General features: G+C 46.1%; 1 protein-coding gene across 1 annotated transcript in view; it reads left to right on the top strand.

Moving 5' to 3' along the window:
* The window catches only part of LOC311145088 (phosphatidate cytidylyltransferase 1-like), a gene marked incomplete at its 3' end in the record, with an annotated part of 71,217 nt that overhangs the window by 40,296 nt on the left and 8,995 nt on the right, over positions 1 to 21,926 (top strand). The window contains exons 3-8 of the mRNA XM_084181265.1: positions 4,218 to 4,314; positions 5,577 to 5,674; positions 8,666 to 8,805; positions 12,941 to 12,999; positions 14,853 to 14,935; positions 21,209 to 21,296. Of these exons, the coding sequence (XP_084037391.1) occupies positions 4,218 to 4,314; positions 5,577 to 5,674; positions 8,666 to 8,805; positions 12,941 to 12,999; positions 14,853 to 14,935; positions 21,209 to 21,296 (565 nt within the window). The remainder of the gene's footprint in view (positions 1 to 4,217; positions 4,315 to 5,576; positions 5,675 to 8,665; positions 8,806 to 12,940; positions 13,000 to 14,852; positions 14,936 to 21,208; positions 21,297 to 21,926) is intronic.

Genomic DNA, 21,926 nt, shown 5'->3' with positions numbered 1-21,926 from the left:
TCTGATGGTTCACAGTATCAAAGGCAGCAGACAGGTCTAGAAGGACAAGAGCAGAGGAGAGAGAGTTAGCTTTAGCAGTGCGGAGAGCCTCCGTGACACAGAGAAGAGCAGTCTCAGTTGAATGACCAGTCCTGAAACCTGACTGGTTTGGATCAAGAAGGTCATTCTGAGAGAGATAGCAAGAGAGTTGGCTAAAGACGGCACGCTCAATAGTTTTGGAAAGAAAAGAAAGAAGGGATACTGGTCTGTAGTTGTTGACATTAGAGGGATCGAGTGTTGGTTTTTTGAGAAGGGGTGCAACTCTCGCTCTCTTGAAGACGGAAGGGACATAGCCAGCGGTCAAGGATGAGTTGATCAGCGAGGTGAGGTAGGGGAGAAGGTCACCGGAGATGGTCTGGAGAAGAGAGGAGGGGATGGGGTCAACCGGGCAGGTTGTTGGGCGGCCTGCAGTCACAAGTCGCAAGATTTTATCTGGAGAGAGAGGGGAGAAAGAAGTCAAAGCATAGGGTAGGGCAGTGTGAGCAGGACCAGCAGTGTCATTAGACTTAACAAACGAGGATCGGATGTCGTCAACCTTCTTTTCAAAGTGGTTGACGAAGTCATCCACAGAGAGGGAGGGGGGGGGGGGGGGGGGAGGATTCAGCAGGGAGGAGAATGTGGCAAAGAGCTTCCTAGGGTTAGAGGCAGATGCTTGGAATTTAGAGTGGTAGAAAGTGGCCTTAGCAGCAGAAACAGATGAAGAAAATGTAGAGAGGAGGGAGTGAAAAGATGCCAGGTCCGCAGGGAGTCTAGTTTTCTTCCATTTCCGCTCAGCTGCCCGGAGCTCTGTTCTGTGAGCTCGCAATGAGTCATCAAGCCACGGAGCTGGAGGGGAGGACCGAGCCGGCCGGGAGGATAGGGGACACAGAGAGTCAAAGGATGCAGAAAGGGAGGAGAGGAGGGTTGAGGAGGCAGAATCAGGAGATTGGAGGGAGAAGGATTGAGCAGAGGGAAGAGATGATAGGATGGAAGAGGAGAGAGTAGTGGGAGAGAGAGAGCGAAGGTTGCGGCGGCGCATTACCATCTGTGTAGGGGCAGAGTGAGTAGTGTTGGAGGAGAGCGAGAGAGAAAAGGATACAAAGTAGTGGTCGGAGACATGGAGGGGAGTTGCAGTGAGATTAGTAGAAGAGCAGCATCTAGTAAAGATGAGGTCAAGCGTATTGCCTGCCTTGTGAGTAGGGGGGGACGGTGAGAGGGTGAGGTCAAAATAGGAGAGGAGTGGAAAGAAGGAGGCAGAGAGAAATGAGTCAAATGTAGACGTAGGGAGGTTGAAATCCCCCAAAACTGTGAGGGGTGAGCCATCCTCAGGAAAGGAACTTATCAAGGCGTCAAGCTCATTGATGAACTCTCCAAGGGAACCTGGAGGGCGATAGATGACAAGGATATTAAGCTTAAATGGGCTAGTGACTGTGACAGCATGGAATTCAAATGAGGAGATAGACAGATGGGTTAGTGGAAAAATTGAGAATGTCCACTTGGGAGAGATGAGGATTCCTGTGCCACCACCCCTCTGACCAGATGCTCTCGGGGTATGCGAGAACACATGGTCAGACGAGGAGAGAGCAGTAGGAGTAGCAGTGTTTTCAGTGGTAATCCATGTTTCCGTCAGCGCCAGGAAGTCGAGGGACTGGAGGGTAGCATAGGCTGGGATGAAGTCTGCCTTGTTGGCAGCAGAACGGCAGTTCCAGAGGCTGCCTGAGACCTGGAACTCCAGGTGTGTGGTGCGTGCAGGGACCACCAGGTTAGAGAGGCAGCAGCCACGCGGTGTGAGGCGTTTGTGTAGCCTGTGCGGAGAGGAGAGAACAGGGATAGGCAGAGGCATAGTTGACAGGCTGTAGCAAATGGCTACAATGATGCAGAGGAGATCGGAATGAAATGAACTAAACATCTGGGAAAGGAGAGAGCGGGGCCTCCCTCACCACAACTCCCAAATATAACTCCCAACTTCCACCTCAGAAACTATAATTGTTTCACTGAAACACCCGAATAAAACTCCCCCAACTTCCACTTTAGAAATTAGAATTGTTGTAAACTACAGCGGTTCAATGTTTCAAGGAATAGACTCAACTTACTTTATTCAGGTAGCTAACTATGACGCCATAGCTAACTAGCATGCTAGCATCCAATAACACACGGTTTAGCACCAATACTTGGTTACAACAAACTACCAATAGTGTGTTAACACACTAAACAGATAATTCGTGTCCGTGTCTAGTTCCTTTCATAACGCAGCAATAATTAGACGTTGGCTAGCTAGCACAAAGATATTGTATTTAGCTGCTACAGTACTGCTAGCTGGTAGTGTTGGCTAGCTAGCAATGGCTGCTGTGTTGACTTTGTTTGAAAAACGGCGTCGCTGCGAACGAATGTAGCTGGCTAAAATTATATTGTATTTAGTTGCTATAGTACTGCTAGCTGGTAGCGTTGGCTAGCTAGCAATGGCTGCGGTGATGACTTTGTTTGAAAAATGGCGTCGCTGCGAACGAATGTAGCTGGCTAAAAGGATATTGTATTTAGTTGCCACAGTACTGCTAGCTGGTAGCTAGTAGTGTTGGCTAGCTAGCAATGGCTGCGGTGTTGACTTTGTTTGAAAAAAACGGCGTCGCTGCGAACGAATGTAGCTGGCTAGCTAACCTCGATAGTTACTCTATACTACACCTTTATCTTTGATACAAATACAACTATGTAGCTAGCCAACATTACACTAATCAAATCGTTCCATTGTAATGTAATGTGTCATATTACCTGCGGAGCGAAGTACAGCATGACTACTCACCTCGCCGCCTTCTCTCAAGCAGGCGGCGAGGTGAGTAGTCTTAATGGCACCTGTTTGAACTTGTTATCAGTATAAAAGACACCTGTCCACAACCTCAAACAGTCACACTCCAAACTCCACTATGGCCAAGACCAAAGAGCTGTCAAAGGACACCAGAAACAAAATTGTAGACCTGCACCAGGCTGGGAAGACTGAACCTGCAATAGGTAAGCAGCTTGGTTTGAAGAAATCAACTGTGGGAGCAATTATTAGGAAATGGAAGACATACAAGACCACTGATAATCTCCCTCGATCTGGGGCTCCACGCAAGATCTCACCCCGTGGGGTCAAAATGATCACAAGTGAGCAAAAATGAACGGTGAGCAAAAATCCCAGAACCACACGGAGGGACCTAGTGAATGACCTGCAGAGAGCTGGGACCAAAGTAACAAAGCCCACCATCAGTAACACACTACGCCGCCAGGGACTCAAATCCTGCAGTGCCAGACGTGTCCCCCTGCTTAAGCCAGTACATGTCCAGGCCCGTCTGAAGTTTGCTAGAGTGCATTTGGATGATCCAGAAGAGGATTGGGAGAATGTCATATGGTCAGATGAAACCAATATAGAACTTTTTGGTAAAAACTCAACTCGTCGTGTTTGGAGGACAAAGAATGCTGAGTTGCATCCAAAGAACACCATACCTACTGTGAAGCATGGGGGTGGAAACATCATTTTGGGGCTGTTTTTCTGCAAAGGGACCAGGACGACTGATCCGTGTAAAGGAAAGAATGAATGGGGCCATGTATCGTGAGATTTTGAGTGAAAACCTCCTTCCATCAGCAAGGGCATTGAAGATGAAACGTGGCTGGGTCTTTCAGCATGACAATGATCCCAAACACACCGCCCGGGCAACGAAGGAGTGGCTTCGTAAGAAGCATTTCAAGGTCCTGGAGTGGCCTAGCCAGTCTCCAGATCTCAACCCCATAGAAAATCTTTGGAGGGAGTTGAAAGTCCGTGTTGCCCAGCGACAGCCCCAAAACATCACTGCTCTAGAGGAGATCTGCATCGAGGAATGGGCCAAAATACCAGCAACAGTGTGTGAAAACCTTGTGAAGACTTACAGAAAAAGTTTGACCTGTGTCATTGCCAACAAAGGGTATATAACAAAGTATTGAGAAACTTTTGTTATTGACCAAATACTTATTTTCCACCATAATTTGCAAAATAAATTCATAAAAAATCCTACAATGTGATTTTCTGGAGAAAAAAAATCTAATTTTGTCTGTCATAGTTGATGTGTACCTATGATGAAAATTACAGGCCTCTCTCATCTTTTTAAGTGGGAGAACTTGCACAATTGGTGGCTGACTAAATACTTTTTTCCCCCACTGTATCTGTGTGTATCGATGTGTGTGTTTTTCAGATGGAAGAACTGGTGGATCCGAGGGGTTCTGTCTCTGGCCATGATATCAGGATTCTTTATGATCATCTACCTGGGACCCATCATGCTCATATTAGTGGTACGTGGCTTCATAACACCATGTTCAAATTAGTGGTACGTGGCTTCATAACATCATGTTCATATTAGTGGTACGTGGCTTCATAACATCATGTTCATATTAGTGGTACGTGGCATCATAACATCTTTACGTTTACATTTTAGTCATTTAGCAGACACTGTTATCCAGAGCGACTTACAGTTAGTGAGTGCATACATTTTCATACTGGCCCCCCGTGGCTGTTCATATTAGTGGTACGTGGCTTCACTCTGATTGTGAACCATATTTTGCTAAAATTCCTTGTTTTACCCCCCGGAAAAACCAGTTGAAGTATTTCAGATTGGAAGACCCACCCCCCCCCCCCCTTCCCTCCGTTTATTCCCTACTGATTCTAGAGTCCACCAACCGCGATTTCTGAAAAAACCCAAGTCACTTTCACCAACCATCCCTCAGTGGTAACTCCTCCATGTGATTCTCTCCTCCTTGGTAGGTGATGACCAGTGGTAACTCCATGTGATTCTCTCCTCCTTGGTAGGTGATGACCAGTGGTAACTCCTCCATGTCATTCTCTTTCCTTGGTAGGTGATGACCAGTGGTAACTCCTCCATGTGATTCTCTCCTCCTTGGTAGGTGATGACCAGTGGTAACTCCTCCATGTGATTCTCTCCTCCTTGGTAGGTGATGACCAGTGGTAACTCCATGTGATTCTCTCCTCCTTGGTAGGTGATGACCAGTGGTAACTCCTCCATGTCATTCTCTCCTCCTTGGTAGGTGATGACCAGTGGTAACTCCATGTGATTCTCTCCTCCTTGGTAGGTGATGACCAGTGGTAACTCCATGTGATTCTCTCCTCCTTGGTAGGTGATGACCAGTGGTAACTCCTCCATGTGATTCTCTCCTCCTTGGTAGGTGATGACCAGTGGTAACTCCTCCATGTGATTCTCTCCTCCTTGGTAGGTGATGACCAGTGGTAACTCCATGTGATTCTCTCCTCCTTGGTAGGTGATGACCAGTGGTAACTCCTCCATGTGATTCTCTCCTCCTTGGTAGGTGATGACCAGTGGTAACTCCATGTGATTCTCTCCTCCTTGGTAGGTGATGACCAGTGGTAACTCCATGTGATTCTCTCCTCCTTGGTAGGTGATGACCAGTGGTAACTCCTCCATGTGATTCTCTCCTCCTTGGTAGGTGATGACCAGTGGTAACTCCTCCATGTGATTCTCTCCTCCTTGGTAGGTGATGACCAGTGGTAACTCCTCCATGTGATTCTCTTTCCTTGGTAGGTGATGACCATCCAGATCAAGTGTTTTCAGGAGATCATAGATATCGGCTACAGGGTCTACCATTCCTACGAGCTGCCCTGGTTCAGGACACTCAGCTGGTGAGGACATTGTATCTAAACTGACAAATAATATAAACGCAACATGCAACAACTTACTGAGTTACAGTTCATATAAGGAAATCCGTCAATGAGGCCCTAATCTATAGATTTCACATGACTGGAAATACAGATATGCATCTGTTGGTTACAGATACCTTAAAAGAAAGGTAGGGGCGTGGATCAGAAAACCAGTCAGTATCTGGTGTGATCACCATTTGCCTCATGCAGTGCGACACATCTACTTCGCATAGAGTTGATCAGGCTGTTGATTGTGGCCTGTGGAATGCTGTCCCAATCCTCTTCAATGGCTGTGCGAAGTTGCTGGATATTGGCGGGAACTGGAACACGCTGTCGATCCAGAGCATCCCAAACATGCTCAATGGGTGACATGCCTGGTGAGTATGCAGGCCATGGAAGAACTGGGACATTTTAAGCTTCAAGGAACTGTGTACAGATCCTTGCGACATGGGGCCGTGCATTATCATGCTGAAACATGAGGTGATGGCGGCGGATTAATGGCACGACAATGGGCCTCAGGATCTCGTCACGGTATCGCTGTGCATTCAAATTGCCATTGATAAAATGCAATTGTGTTCGTTATCCGTAGCTGATGCCTGCCCATACCATAACCCCACCGCCAACATAGGGCACTCTGTTCACAACGTTGATAATCAGCAAACCGCTCGCCCACACAACGCCATAGATGCTGTCTGCCATCTGCCCGGTACAGTTGAAACTGGGATTCATCCGTGAAGGGCACACTTCTCCAACGTGCCAGTGGCCATCGAAGGTGAGCATTTGCCCACTGAAGTGGGTTACGACGCCGATCTGCAGTCAGGTCAAGGTGAGGACGACGAGCGCGCAGATGAGCTTCTCTGAGACCGTTTCTGACAGTTTGTGCAGACGTTCTTCGGTTATGAAAACCCACAGTTTCATCAGCTGTCCGGGTGGCTAGTCGCAGGTGAAGAAGCCGGATGTGGAGGTCCTGGGCTGGCGTGGTTACACGTGGTCTGCGGTTGTGAGACTGGTTGGACGTACTGGCAAATTCTCTAAAATGACGTTGGAGGCGGCTTATGGTAAAATAGAGAAATTAACATTCAATTCTCTGGCAACAGCTTTGGTGGACATTCCTGCAGTCAGCATGCCAATTGCACGCTCCCTCAAAACTTGAGACATCTGTGGCGTTGGCAGTGTTGTGTGACGAAACTGCACATGTTAGAGGAGGCCTCTCCTCTCTTCACTGACATTTTCAATCTCTCCCTGACCGAGTCTGTAATACCAACATGTTTCAAGCAGACCACCATAGTCCCTGTGCCCAAGAAAGCGAAGGTAACCTGCCTAAATGACTACTGCCCCGTAGCACTCACGTCTGTAGCCATGAAGTGCTTTGAAAGGCTGGTCATGGCTCACATCAACACCATCATCCTGGAAACCCTAGACCCGCTCCAATTTGCATACCGCCCCAACGGATCCACAGAGGACGCAATCTCAATCGCACTCCACAATGCCCTTTCCCACCTGGACAAAAGGAACACCTATGTGAGAATGCTGTTCGTTGACTACAGCTCAGCGTTCAACACCATAGTGCCCATAAAGCTCATCACTAAGCTAAGGACCCTGGGACTAAACACCTCCCTGTGCAACTGGATCCTGGACTTCCTGACGGGCTGCCCCCAGGTGGTAAGGGTAGGCAACAACACATCTGCCACCCTGATCCTCAACACTGGGGCCCCTCAGGGGTGCGTGCTTAGTCCCCTCCTGTACTTCCTGTTCACCCATGACTGTGTGGCCAAACACAACTCAACACCATCATTAAGTTTGCTGACGACACAACAGTGGTAGGCCTGATCATCGACAACGATGAGACAGCCTATAGGGAGGAGGTCAGAGACCTGGCAGTGTGGTGCCAGGACAACAACCTCTCCCTCAACGTGACCAAGACAAAGGAGATGATTGTGGACCACAGGAAAATGAGGGCCGAACAGGCCCCCATTAACATAGACGGGCTGCAGTGGAGCGGGTCGAGTGTTTCAAGTTCTTTGGTGTCCACATCACCAACAAACTATCATGGTCCAAACACACCAAGACAGTCGTGAAGAGGGCATGACAACACCTTTTCCCCCTCAGGAGACTGAAAAGATTTGGCATGGGTCCCCAGATCCTCAAAAAGTTATACAGCTGCACCATCGAGAGCTTCATGACCGGTTGCATCACCGCCTGGTATGTCAACTGCTTGGCCTCCGACCGTAAGGCGCTACAGAGGGTAGTGCGTACGGCCCAGTACATCATTGGGGACAAGCTTCCTGCCATCAAAGACCTCTATACCAGGCGGTGTCAGGGGAAGGCCCAAAAATTGTCAAAGACTCCAGTCACCCAAGTCATAGACTGTTCTCTCTGCTACCGCACGGCAAGCGGTACCGGAGCGCCAAGTCTAGGTCCAAAAAGCTCCTACCCCCAAGCCATAAGACTGCTGAACAATTTATGAAATGGCCACCTGAACTATTTACATTGACCCCCTCCCCTCCCGTCTAGCTCTCTTTCTGTTTCCCTACGGTCTCTCCCCCCCCTACTCTCGGTTCTGTCTAAAATGCTGACTAGTGTTATTCTGCAGGTAATAGTGTGAATATGGAGTGCCCCTCGCCCCTTTTTTAGTTTTATGTGTCTGTACAGCAGAGCAGCTTTTTAGTTTTTTACATTTTAGGTATTCAAAAAGGTTTTTCTTATTTTATTTCAGTTTACTAAATAGTTTTTTCCAATTGCAGTTTTTATTTTATTTTAAGTTTTCGTTTATTAACCTTGGCGCACCAGTCAAGCCAACCCTGAGCAAAAGCCACTGCCATGTTTTTCCAGGTACTTTAGCTTTACTTCGTGTGACGTGATTGATACTGAATGAATGGGGCCTATGTGACGCACAACACACACACACACACACACACACACACACTAAAGAGAGAACTACATATTCTACCTTCTTTGCTTGTTGTCTTCCAGGTACTTCCTGATTTGTGTGAACTACTTCTTCTATGGTGAGACGTTGGCGGAGTACTTTGGTGCGTTGGTTCAGAGAGAGGATTCGCTCCAGTTCCTGGTCCGATACCATCGCTTCATCTCCTTCGCTTTCTACCTGGCAGGTGAGCCTTGGTGGAACACAGCCATCAATACAGCCATCAATACAGCCATCAATACAGCCATCAATACAGCCATCAACACAGCCACGTGCTGAGTTTATAAACAACAACACAGTGCATTTGGAAATTATTGAGTCCTTGACTTTTTCCACATTTTTTGTTACGTTACAACCTTATTCTAAAATGGTTTAAATCGTTTTTTTATCATCATCAATCTAAACACGATGGCAACGCAAAAACAGGTTTTTATAAATTTTTGCAAATGTATTAAAAATGAAAATAAACTATCACATTTACGTAAGTATTCAGACCCTTTACTCAGGACTTTGTTGAAGCACCTTTGGCAGCGATTACACTACAAGCTTAGCACACCTGTATTTGGGGAGTTTCTCCCATTTTCTTCTCTGCAGATCCTCTCAAGCTCTGTCAGGTTGGATGGGGAGCGTCGCTGCACAGCTATTTTCAGGTCTCTCCAGAGATGTTCGATCGGGTTCAAGGCCGGGCTCTGGCTGGGCCACTCAAGGACATTCAGAGACTTGTCCTGAAGCCACGCCTGCGTTGTCTTGGCTGTGTGCTTAGGGTCGTTGTCCTGTTGGAAGGTGAACCTTCGCCCCAGTCTGAGGTCCTGAGCGCTCTGGAGCAGGTTTTCATCAAGGATCTCTCTGTACTTTGCTCCGTTTATCTTTCCCTCGATCCAGACTAGTCTCCCACTCCCTGCCGCTGAAAAACTTCCCCACAGCATGATGCTGCCACCACCATGCTTCACCGTAGGTATGGTGCCAGGTTTCCTCCAGACGTGACGCTTGTCATTCAGGCCAAAGAGTTCAATCTTGGTTTCATCAGACCAGAGAATCTTGTTTCTCATGGTCTGAGAGTCCTTTAGGTGCCTTTTGGCAAACTCCAAGCGGGCTGTCATGTGCCTTTTACTGAGGAGTGGCTTCCGTCTGGCCACTCTACCATAAAGGCCTTATTGGTGGAGTGCTGCACAGATGGTTGTCCTTCTGGAAGGTTCTCCCATCTCCACAGAGGAACTCTGGAGCTCTGTCAGAGTGACCATTGGGTTCTTGGTCACCTTCCTGACCAAGGCCCTTCTCCCCCGATTGCTCAGTTTGGCCGCCAGCTCTAGGAAGAGTCTTGGTGGTTCCAAACTTCTTCCGTTTAAGATTGATGGAGGCAACTGTGTTCTTGGGGACCTTCAATGCTGCAGACATTTTTTGGTACCCTTCCCCAGATCTGTGCCTCGACACAATCCTGTCTCAGAGCTCTACGGACAACTCTTTCGACCTCATGGCTTGGTTTTTGCCCTGACATGCACTGTCAATTGTGGGACCTTATATAGAAAGGTGTGTGCCTTTCCAAATCATGTCCGATCAATTGAATTTCGAGTCTCAGAGCAAAGGGTCTGAATACTTATGTAAATAAGGTGTTTCTGTTTTTATTTTTAATACATTTGCAAAAATGTCTAAACCTATTTACGCTTCGTCATTATGGGGTATTGTGTGTAGATTGAGGATTTTTATTTATTTAATCCATTTTAGAATAAGGCTGTAACGTAACAAAATGTGGAAAAGTCAAGGGGTCTGAATACTTTCCGAAGGCACTGTCGGTCTATGCCATTTAACAGGACTTTTTCGTCTAAAGGGATTAACAGTCGCGTGCATATATTTTTCATATGGGGGCTATATATATATATATATATATATGTGTGCTTAGGGTCGTTGTTATTCTCTATGTTAATATATATGTTTATATATATATTTTAACATAGAGGATAACAACACCTTTTATTATTCTTCATAACGACGACTTCTTAATAGCCATTTTATCATGTTTGCTGTGTGTATATCAGAAAATGGACAAAACCCTCTCCACCAATCAGAATAGAGTATTCAGCCAATGCAATGCAACTGGCCACTGAGTGTTGTAACACTCAGTGGCCCGTTTATTAGGTACACCCGTCTAGTACTGTGTCGGACCCCACTTTGCCTCCAGAACAGCCTGAGTTATTCTGGGCGTTCTACAAGGTGTCAAACGCTCCACAGAGATGTTGGTCCATGCTGACGCGATGGCAGTTGCTGCAGATTTGGACGGCGGTACATTCACGCTGACAACAGCCCGTTCCATCTCATCCCAAAAGATGCTCTATTGGGTTGAGATCTGGGGACCGCGCAGTCATGTCACGTTTTCCCACTCCTCAATTGTCCAGTGTTGGTGATCGCGTCCACATCGGAGCCGCTTATTCTTGATGTTAGGTGATAGGAGTGGAACCAGTGGTCGTTTGCTGCAATAGCCCATCCGTAACAAGGATCGATGAGTTGTGCGTTCCGAGATGCCATTCTGCGCACCACTGTCTGTCTGTGGCCTGACTGTTAGCTTGCACGATTCTTGCCATTCTCCTTCGACCTCTCTTCAATGAGCTGTTTTCGCCATCAGGACTGCTGCTGACTGGATGTTTTTTGTTTGTCGCACCATTCTCTGTAAACCCTAGACACTGTCGTGAGTGAAAAGCCCAGGAGGTCGGCCGTTTCTGAGATACTGGATCCGGCGCGCCTGGAACCAACGATCATACCACGCTCAAAGTCGCTTAGGCTACTCATTTAGCCCATTCTAACATTCCATGAAACAGTAATTGGATGCCTGTCTGCCTGCTTTATATAGCAAGCCACGGCCAAGTGACTCACTGTCTGTAGGAGCGAACCATTTTCTGGCCACTATATAGAGAGATAGATAGAGAGAGATAGATCTCGATGGTTTGGGATGAGTTGGTTCGCAGAGTAAAGGAAAAGCAGCCAACAAGTGCTCAGCATATGTGGGAACTCCTTCAAGACTGTTGGAAAAGCATTCAAGGTGAAGCTGGTTGAGAGAATGCCAAGAGTGTGCAACGCTGTCGTCAAGGCAAAGGGTAGCTATTTGAAGAACCTCAAATATATATATATTTTTATTTGTTTAATAATTTTTTTTGGGGGGGGGTTACTACATGATTCCATATGTGTTATTTCATAGTTTTGATGTCTTCACTATTGTCTGGATGTCCTTTGGGTGGTGACACTGAAAACTGTCAAGCGAGGAAAAACACCAGCAGCGTTGCAGTTCTTGACACACTCAAACTGGTGCGCCTGGCACCTGCTACCTACCGTACCCCGTTCAAAGGCACTTTAAATATTTTGTGTGTCAGTCAAAAGTAGTGCACTACATAGGGAATAGGGTGCCATTTGGAAAGAAGCCCTAGTCTGGCTAGTCAATGTTCTTCTCAGGCCTCTACTCCCTTCAGTGAAACTAAACAGCTGTTCAAATCTGCCAGTATAAGTGTTAGGCCTATAGAGCGTAGTGGAATATTACTGGTGTTTTATTTGCAGGAAGTGTGTGGTAGAATTGTAATTTACCGGCCAATAAACGTTCGTGGTTCATTACCGTTTTTATAGCTGCAGCTGGGGTGGCACCAAACCACAGTGTCTGTCCCGAATGGTACCCGGTTCCATGTAGTGCACTTCTTATGACCACAGCCCTGGTAAAACGTAGTGCACTACAAAGGGAATAAGCTACCATTTAGGACGCAGACAGAATCCGCACACTGGCCCCTTTTTAGGATCCTCCCATTTAGTGAGTTGCGTCACGTCCCAAGTGAACGCACATACACTCCCAAAGCGTTAGGGTTGGTATAAGCCTGACCTGGGACCACATTCACAAAGCATCTCGCAGTAGGAGTGCTGATCCAGGGTCAGTTTTTTCCTTTTAGATCACAATGAATAAAGATAGGGGACCTGATCTGAGACACTTTGAATACGGGCCCTGGAGTCAGCGTCATTGACTTGACCCTGACTGGAGCACTGTCTGTCACAGACACAATCTGCCCGGCGACTCGATACACCTCTCCCCAGGGACTCCCATTGGCTGCTTTATGTGGTGAAACCTGAGACACGATGAATGTTTTTTTAATCGACACCTTCAGCACAAATATATCGTTTTTTTTATTAGCCTGGATCCACGTCGGGTTGTTCTGTCTTGACAACTCAGCGTGACAAATGGTCATAGGAGTCAGCAATATGATGATGATGATGATGATGATGATGATGATGATGTTCTTCCCCCCCCCACCTTGTACAGAGAAACTGACCGCATGTTATTTGATTTTTCACAGGTTTCTGCATGTTTGTTCTGAGTTTAGTGAAGAAACATTACCGCCTGCAGTTTTATATGGTGTGTATGAGCCAAGTAACCACTAACTGACCACCACCATCCTGTCACTGCATGCCATACACTATACTGCATACTCCTAGCCTGGGCACCAGATCTGTTTGTGCTAACACTCCACTCCATGCCACTCCTTGTGTATATATATGGCATGACAAGGTTTGGCATGATGGCACGAACAGCATGGTAACCGGGCTAGCCTACTCCCAGGCTATGACACACATGGCACGCTATTCCCAGTAGAACCAGCTGTACTACACTAGGTCTGGCCCAAGAGAACATTCTAGATTACAGCCAGTAGAACCAGCTGTACTACACTAGGTCTGGCCCAAGAGAACATTCTAGATTACAGCCAGTAGAACCAGCTGTACCAGACTAGGTCTGGCCCAAGAGAACATTCTAGATTACAGCCAGTAGAACCAGCTGTACTACACTAGGTCTGGCCCAAGAGAACATTCTAGATTACAGCCAGTAGAACCAGCTGTACTACACTAGGTCTGGCCCAAGAGAACATTCTAGATTACAGCCAGTAGAACCAGCTGTACCAGACTAGGTCTGGCCCAAGAGAACATTCTAGATTACAGCCAGTAGAACCAGCTGTACTACACTAGGTCTGGCCCAAGAGAACATTCTAGATTACAGCCAGTAGAACCAGCTGTACTACACTAGGTCTGGCCCAAGAGAACATTCTAGATTACAGCCAGTAGAACCAGCTGTACTACACTAGGTCTGGCCCAAGAGAACATTCTAGATTACAGCCAGTAGAACCAGCTGTACCAGACTAGGTCTGGCCCAAGAGAACATTCTAGATTACAGCCAGTAGAACCAGCTGTACTACACTAGGTCTGGCCCAAGAGAACATTCTAGATTACAGCCAGTAGAACCAGCTGTACTACACTAGGTCTGGCCCAAGAGAACATTCTAGATTACAGCCAGTAGAACCAGCTGTACTACACTAGGTCTGGCCCAAGAGAACATTCTAGATTACAGCCAGTAGAACCAGCTGTACTACACTAGGTCTGGCCCAAGAGAACATTTTGGATTACAGCCAGTAGAACCAGCTGTACCAGACTATGTCTGGCCCAAGAGAACATTCTAGATTACAGCCAGTAGAACCAGCTGTACTACACTAGGTCTGGCCCAAGAGAACATTCTAGATTACAGCCAGTAGAACCAGCTGTACTACACTAGGTCTGGCCCAAGAGAACATTCTAGATTACAGCCAGTAGAACCAGCTGTACTACACTAGGTCTGGCCCAAGAGAACATTCTAGATTACAGCCAGTAGAACCAGCTGTACTACACTAGGTCTGGCCCAAGAGAACATTCTAGATTACAGCCAGTAGAACCAGCTGTACCAGACTAGGTCTGGCCCAAGAGAACATTCTAGATTACAGCCAGTAGAACCAGCTGTACTACACTAGGTCTGGCCCAAGAGAACATTCTAGATTACAGCCAGTAGAACCAGCTGTACTACACTAGGTCTGGCCCAAGAGAACATTCTAGATTACACCATAGCTTTCTTTTCTCTCCTCACACACACCTCATAAATATGATGTATTTGAATGTCTCCATCCATCACCTCTGTGTCATTAACGTAAAGGATGGGCTATGTGTTATATTTACAGTATGTCTCACACACTAGCCTGCTGTGTAAAAGGCGTCTTCATCCGCCTAGCATTGTGTCTTTGTGTGGTAGATGTCAGTGGTAGTGGTGTGGAGTGACTCAGCCTTGCCTAACTAGATACTGTAGATATATAGTCTGTCTGTATACATCTCTCTGTACCCTGTCTGCATTCCCCACCACTAACGTGTGTGTGTGTGTGTGTGTGTGTGTGTGTGCGCGGTTTGCCCCTCCAGTTTGCGTGGACCCATGTAACCCTCCTGATCGTGGTGACTCAGTCTCACCTGGTCATTCAGAACCTGTTTGAAGGAATGATCTGGTAAGAAACACACACACACACACACACACACACACACACACACACACACACACACACACACACAGAGACAGACACACACACACACACAGGGCACTACATTGTGACCATTCTACTCACATATGTGCCTAAATATTTTGCTGTGTGACCTGGAGTTTATATTTAGGAGCACCAGATTCTAGCTTGTATTACCTCAAATACGTTTCTATTTGTACGTCTACATTTTTCTACTTAGGTGAAAAAAGGTCAATTATACTACTGTAGTTTAGTAATCTACCAGTTATACTACTGTAGTTTAGTAATCTACCAGTTATACTTCTGTAGCGTGGTAGTCTACCAGTTATACTACTGTAGCGTGGTAGTCTACCAGTTATACTCCTGTAGCGTGGTAGTCTACCAGTTATACTACTGTAGTTTAGTAATCTACCAGTTATACTACTGTAGCGTGGTAGTCTACCAGTTATACTCCTGTAGCGTGGTAGTCTACCAGTTATACTCCTGTAGCGTGGTAGTCTACCAGTTATACTACTGTAGTTTAGTAGTCTACCAGTTATACTCCTGTAGCGTGGTAGTCTACCAGTTATACTCCTGTAGCGTGGTAGTCTACCAGTTATACTACTGTAGTTTAGTAGTCTACCAGTTATACTACTGTAGCGTGGTAGTCTACCAGTTATACTACTGTAGCGTGGTAGTCTACCAGTTATACTCCTGTAGCGTGGTAGTCTACCAGTTATACTCCTGTAGCGTGGTAGTCTACCAGTTATACTCCTGTAGCGTGGTAGTCTACCAGTTATACTACTGTAGCGTGGTAGTCTACCAGTTATACTACTGTAGCGTGGTAGTCTACCAGTTATACTACTGTAGCGTGGTAATCTACCAGTTATACTCCTGTAGCGTGGTAGTCTACCAGCTATACTCCTGTAGCGTGGTAGTCTACCAGTTATACTACAGTAGCGTGGTAGTCTACCAGTTATACTCCTGTAGCGTGGTAGTCTACCAGTTATACTACTGTAGCGTGGTAGTCTACCAGCTATACTCCTGTAGCGTGGTAGTCTACCAGTTATACTCCTGTAGCGTGGTAGTCTACCAGTTATACTCCTGTAGCGTGGTAGTCTACCAGTTATACTACTGTAGCGTGGTAGTCTACCAGTTATACTCCTGTAGCGTGGTAGTCTACCAGTTATACTACTGTAGCGTGGTAGTCTACCAGTTATACTCCTGTAGCGTGGTAGTCTACCAGTTATACTACTGTAGTTTAGTAATCTACCAGTTATACTACTGTAGCGTGGTAGTCTACCAGTTATACTCCTGTAGCATGGTAGTCTACCAGTTATACTCCTGTACCGTGGTAGTCTACCAGTTATACTCCTGTAGCGTGGTAGTCTACCAGTTATACTCCTGTAGCGTGGTAGTCTACCAGTTATACTACTGTAACGTGGTAGTCTACCAGTTATACTCCTGTAGCGTGGTAGTCTACCAGTTATACTCCTGTAGCGTGGTAGTCTACCAGTTATACTACTGTAGCGTGGTAGTCTACCAGTTATACTACTGTAGCGTGGTAGTCTACCAGTTATACTACTGTAGCGTGGTAGTCTACCAGTTATACTACTGTAGTTTAGTAGTCTACCAGTTATACTACTGTAGCGTGGTAGTCTACCAGTTATACTCCTGTAGCGTGGTAGTCTACCAGTTATACTACTGTAGTTTAGTAGTCTACCAGTTATACTACTGTAGTTTAGTAATCTACCAGTTATACTACTGTAGCGTGGTAGTCTACCAGTTATACTCCTGTAGCGTGGTAGTCTACCAGTTATACTCCTGTAGCGTGGTAGTCTACCAGTTATACTCCTGTAGCGTGGTAGTCTACCAGTTATACTCCTGTAGCGTGGTAGTCTACCAGTTATACTCCTGTAGCGTGGTAGTCTACCAGTTATACTCCTGTAGCGTGGTAGTCTACCAGTTATACTCCTGTAGCGTGGTAGTCTACCAGCTATACTCCTGTAGCGTGGTAGTCTACCAGCTATACTCCTGTAGCGTGGTAGTCTACCAGTTATACTCCTGTAGCGTGGTAGTCTACCAGTTATACTACTGTAGCGTGGTAGTCTACCAGTTATACTACTGTAGCGTGGTAGTCTACCAGTTATACTACTGTAGCGTGGTAGTCTACCAGTTATACTCCTGTAGCGTGGTAGTCTACCAGTTATACTCCTGTAGCGTGGTAGTCTACCAGTTATACTCCTGTAGCGTGGTAGTCTACCAGTTATACTACTGTAACGTGGTAGTCTACCAGTTATACTCCTGTAGCGTGGTAGTCTACCAGTTATACTCCTGTAGCGTGGTAGTCTACCAGTTATACTACTGTAGCGTGGTAGTCTACCAGTTATACTACTGTAGCGTGGTAGTCTACCAGTTATACTCCTGTAGCGTGGTAGTCTACCAGTTATACTACTGTAGCGTGGTAGTCTACCAGTTATACTACTGTAGCGTGGTAGTCTACCAGTTATACTCCTGTAGCGTGGTAGTCTACCAGTTATACTCCTGTAGCGTGGTAGTCTACCAGTTATACTACTGTAGCGTGGTAGTCTACCAGTTATACTACTGTAGCGTGGTAGTCTACCAGTTATACTACTGTAGCGTGGTAGTCTACCAGTTATACTCCTGTAGCGTGGTAGTCTACCAGTTATACTCCTGTAGCGTGGTAGTCTACCAGTTATACTACTGTAGCGTGGTAGTCTACCAGTTATACTACTGTAGCGTGGTAGTCTACCAGTTATACTCCTGTAGCGTGGTAGTCTACCAGTTATACTCCTGTAGCGTGGTAGTCTACCAGTTATACTCCTGTAGCGTGGTAGTCTACCAGTTATACTCCTGTAGCGTGGTAGTCTACCAGTTATACTCCTGTAGCGTGGTAGTCTACCAGTTATACTCCTGTAGCGTGGTAGTCTACCAGTTATACTACTGTAGCGTGGTAGTCTACCAGTTATACTCCTGTAGCGTGGTAGTCTACCAGTTATACTCCTGTAGCGTGGTAGTCTACCAGCTATACTCCTGTAGCGTGGTAGTCTACCAGCTATACTCCTGTAGCGTGGTAGTCTACCAGTTATACTCCTGTAGCGTGGTAGTCTACCAGTTATACTACTGTAGCGTGGTAGTCTACCAGTTATACTACTGTAGCGTGGTAGTCTACCAGTTATACTACTGTAGCGTGGTAGTCTACCAGTTATACTCCTGTAGCGTGGTAGTCTACCAGTTATACTCCTGTAGCGTGGTAGTCTACCAGTTATACTACTGTAACGTGGTAGTCTACCAGTTATACTCCTGTAGCGTGGTAGTCTACCAGTTATACTCCTGTAGCGTGGTAGTCTACCAGTTATACTACTGTAGCGTGGTAGTCTACCAGTTATACTACTGTAGCGTGGTAGTCTACCAGTTATACTCCTGTAGCGTGGTAGTCTACCAGTTATACTACTGTAGCGTGGTAGTCTACCAGTTATACTACTGTAGCGTGGTAGTCTACCAGTTATACTACTGTAGCGTGGTAATCTACCAGTTATACTCCTGTAGCGTGGTAGTCTACCAGCTATACTCCTGTAGCGTGGTAGTCTACCAGTTATACTACAGTAGCGTGGTAGTCTACCAGTTATACTCCTGTAGCGTGGTAGTCTACCAGTTATACTACTGTAGTTTAGTAATCTACCAGTTATACTACTGTAGCGTGGTAGTCTACCAGTTATACTCCTGTAGCGTGGTAGTCTACCAGTTATACTCCTGTAGCGTGGTAGTCTACCAGTTATACTCCTGTAGCGTGGTAGTCTACCAGTTATACTACTGTAACGTGGTAGTCTACCAGTTATACTCCTGTAGCGTGGTAGTCTACCAGTTATACTACTGTAGCGTGGTAGTCTACCAGTTATACTACTGTAGCGTGGTAGTCTACCAGTTATACTCCTGTAGCGTGGTAGTCTACCAGCTATACTCCTGTAGCGTGGTAGTCTACCAGCTATACTCCTGTAGCGTGGTAGTCTACCAGTTATACTCCTGTAGCGTGGTAGTCTACCAGTTATACTACTGTAGCGTGGTAGTCTACCAGTTATACTACTGTAGCGTGGTAGTCTACCAGTTATACTACTGTAGTTTAATCTACCAGTTATACTACTGTAGCGTGGTAGTCTACCAGTTATACTCCTGTAGCGTGGTAGTCTACCAGTTATACTCCTGTAGCGTGGTAGTCTACCAGTTATACTACTGTAACGTGGTAGTCTACCAGTTATACTCCTGTAGCGTGGTAGTCTACCAGTTATACTCCTGTAGCGTGGTAGTCTACCAGTTATACTACTGTAACGTGGTAGTCTACCAGTTATACTCCTGTAGCGTGGTAGTCTACCAGTTATACTACTGTAGCGTGGTAGTCTACCAGTTATACTCCTGTAGCGTGGTAGTCTACCAGTTATACTCCTGTAGCGTGGTAGTCTACCAGTTATACTACTGTAGCGTGGTAGTCTACCAGTTATGTTACTGTAGTTTAGTAATCTACCAGTTATACTCCTGTAGCGTGGTAGTCTAGCAGTTATACTACTGTAGCGTAGTAGTCTACCAGTTATACTACTGTAGTTTAGTAATCTACCAGTTATACTACTGTAGTTTAGTAGTCTACCAGTTATACTACTGTAGCGTAGTAGTCTACCAGTTATACTACTGTAGTTTAGTAGTCTACCAGTTATACTCCTGTAGCGTGGTAGTCTACCAGTTATACTACTGTAGCGTGGTAGTCTACCAGTTATACTACTGTAGCGTGGTAGTCTACCAGTTATACTCCTGTAGCGTGGTAGTCTACCAGTTATACTACTGTAGTTTAGTAATCTACCAGTTATACTACTGTAGCGTGGTAGTCTACCAGTTATACTCCTGTAGCGTGGTAGTCTACCAGTTATACTAATGTAGCGTGGTAGTCTACCAGTTATACTACTGTAGCGTGGTAGTCTACCAGTTATACTACAGTAGCGTGGTAGTCTACCAGTTATACTCCTGTAGCGTGGTAGTCTACCAGTTATACTACTGTAGCGTGGTAGTCTACCAGTTATACTACTGTAGCATGGTAGTCTACCAGTTATACTCCTGTAGCGTGGTAGTCTACCAGTTATACTACAGTAGCGTGGTAGTCTACCAGTTATACTCCTGTAGCGTGGTAGTCTACCAGTTATACTCCTGTAGCGTGGTAGTCTACCAGTTATACTACTGTAGCGTGGTAGTCTACCAGTTATACTACTGTAGCGTGGTAGTCTACCAGTTATACTACTGTAGCGTGGTAGTCTACCAGTTATACTACTGTAGTTTAGTAATCTACCAGTTATACTCCTGTAGCGTGGTAGTCTACCAGTTATACTACTGTAGTTTAGTAGTCTACCAGTTATACTCCTGTAGCGTGGTAGTCTACCAGTTATACTACTGTAGCGTGGTAGTCTACCAGTTATACTACTGTAGCGTGGTAGTCTACCAGTTATACTACTGTAGCGTGGTAGTCTACCAGTTATACTCCTGTAGCGTGGTAGTCTACCAGTTATACTACTGTAGCGTGGTAGTCTACCAGTTATACTCCTGTAGCGTGGTAGTCTACCAGTTATACTCCTGTAGCGTGGTAGTCTACCAGTTATACTCCTGTAGCGTGGTAGTCTACCAGTTATACTACTGTAGCGTGGTAGTCTACCAGTTATACTACTGTAGTTTAGTAGTCTACCAGTTATACTCCTGTAGCGTGGTAGTCTACCAGTTATACTCCTGTAGCGTGGTAGTCTACCAGTTATACTCCTGTAGCGTGGTAGTCTACCAGTTATACTACTGTAGCGTGGTAGTCTACCAGTTATACTCCTGTAGCGTGGTAGTCTACCAGTTATACTCCTGTAGCGTGGTAGTCTACCAGTTATACTACTGTAGTTTAGTAATCTACCAGTTATACTACTGTAGCGTGGTAGTCTACCAGTTATACTACTGTAGTTTAGTAATCTACCAGTTATACTCCTGTAGCGTGGTAGTCTACCAGTTATACTACTGTAGCGTGGTAGTCTACCAGTTATACTCCTGTAGCGTGGTAGTCTACCAGTTATGTTACTGTAGTAGTCAGATATGACCAAATCCTTTTCCTTGCTCGTGGCTCCGTATATTGAATCTGTATGTCAGCAGTGTCTATAACCGGTAAACTGTTTAAAAAAAATCTTTGACAACGTCAACACAACATTTAACACACGTTAGGGGTTGACATCTGTTAACGTTGTTTTCCAGGTTCATCGTCCCCATCTCCATAGTGATATGCAATGACATCATGGCCTACCTGTTTGGTTTCTTCTTTGGCAGAACGCCACTCATTAAGGTACACTTATATTATATCATATATTACATGTTTGCACCAGGGTTACTTGGGCCCAATTCCACCCAAATCCCAGTCAAACCATGAATAGAAGAGCTTCTAAACCCAGGGAATAGAAGACGAAGAATACTTGATTGTACATTATCTTGCAAGGAGTCTTTTTGCTTAATGCAACCCAACCCCTCCACACACACACACACACAGTGATTCTCAGTATGGCTGCAGGACAAATACATGACCTTGTTCTTTCCCAGTGGAGTTGAGTCACGTGTGGCTTGGGGTTAGGGTTGACACACACACACACACACACACACACACACAAACTCTCACTGAGGTAAGGCCAGGGCAGGTTGGGTACTGTCATCCCTGTGTGAAGGCCTGTGTCATCCCTGTGTGAAGGCCTGTGTCATCCCTGTGTGAAGGCCTGTGTCATCCCTGTGTGAAGGCCTGTGTCATCCCTGTGTGAAGGCCTGTGTCATCCCTGTGTGAAGGACTGTGTCATCCCTGTGTGAAGGCCTGTCATCCCTGTGTGAAGGACTGTGTCACCCCTGTGTGAAGGACTGTGTCACCCCTGTGTGAAGGACTGTGTCATCCCTGTGTGAAGATCTGTGTCATCCCTGTGTGAAGGACTGT

This window comes from Coregonus lavaretus, assembly GCF_964263955.1.
Source record: "Coregonus lavaretus genome assembly, chromosome: 17".
Taxonomy (NCBI): Eukaryota; Metazoa; Chordata; class Actinopteri; order Salmoniformes; family Salmonidae; genus Coregonus; species Coregonus lavaretus.
The sequence above is the reverse complement of the archived record's forward strand: the minus strand, read 5'-3'. Positions and strand labels throughout refer to the sequence as shown.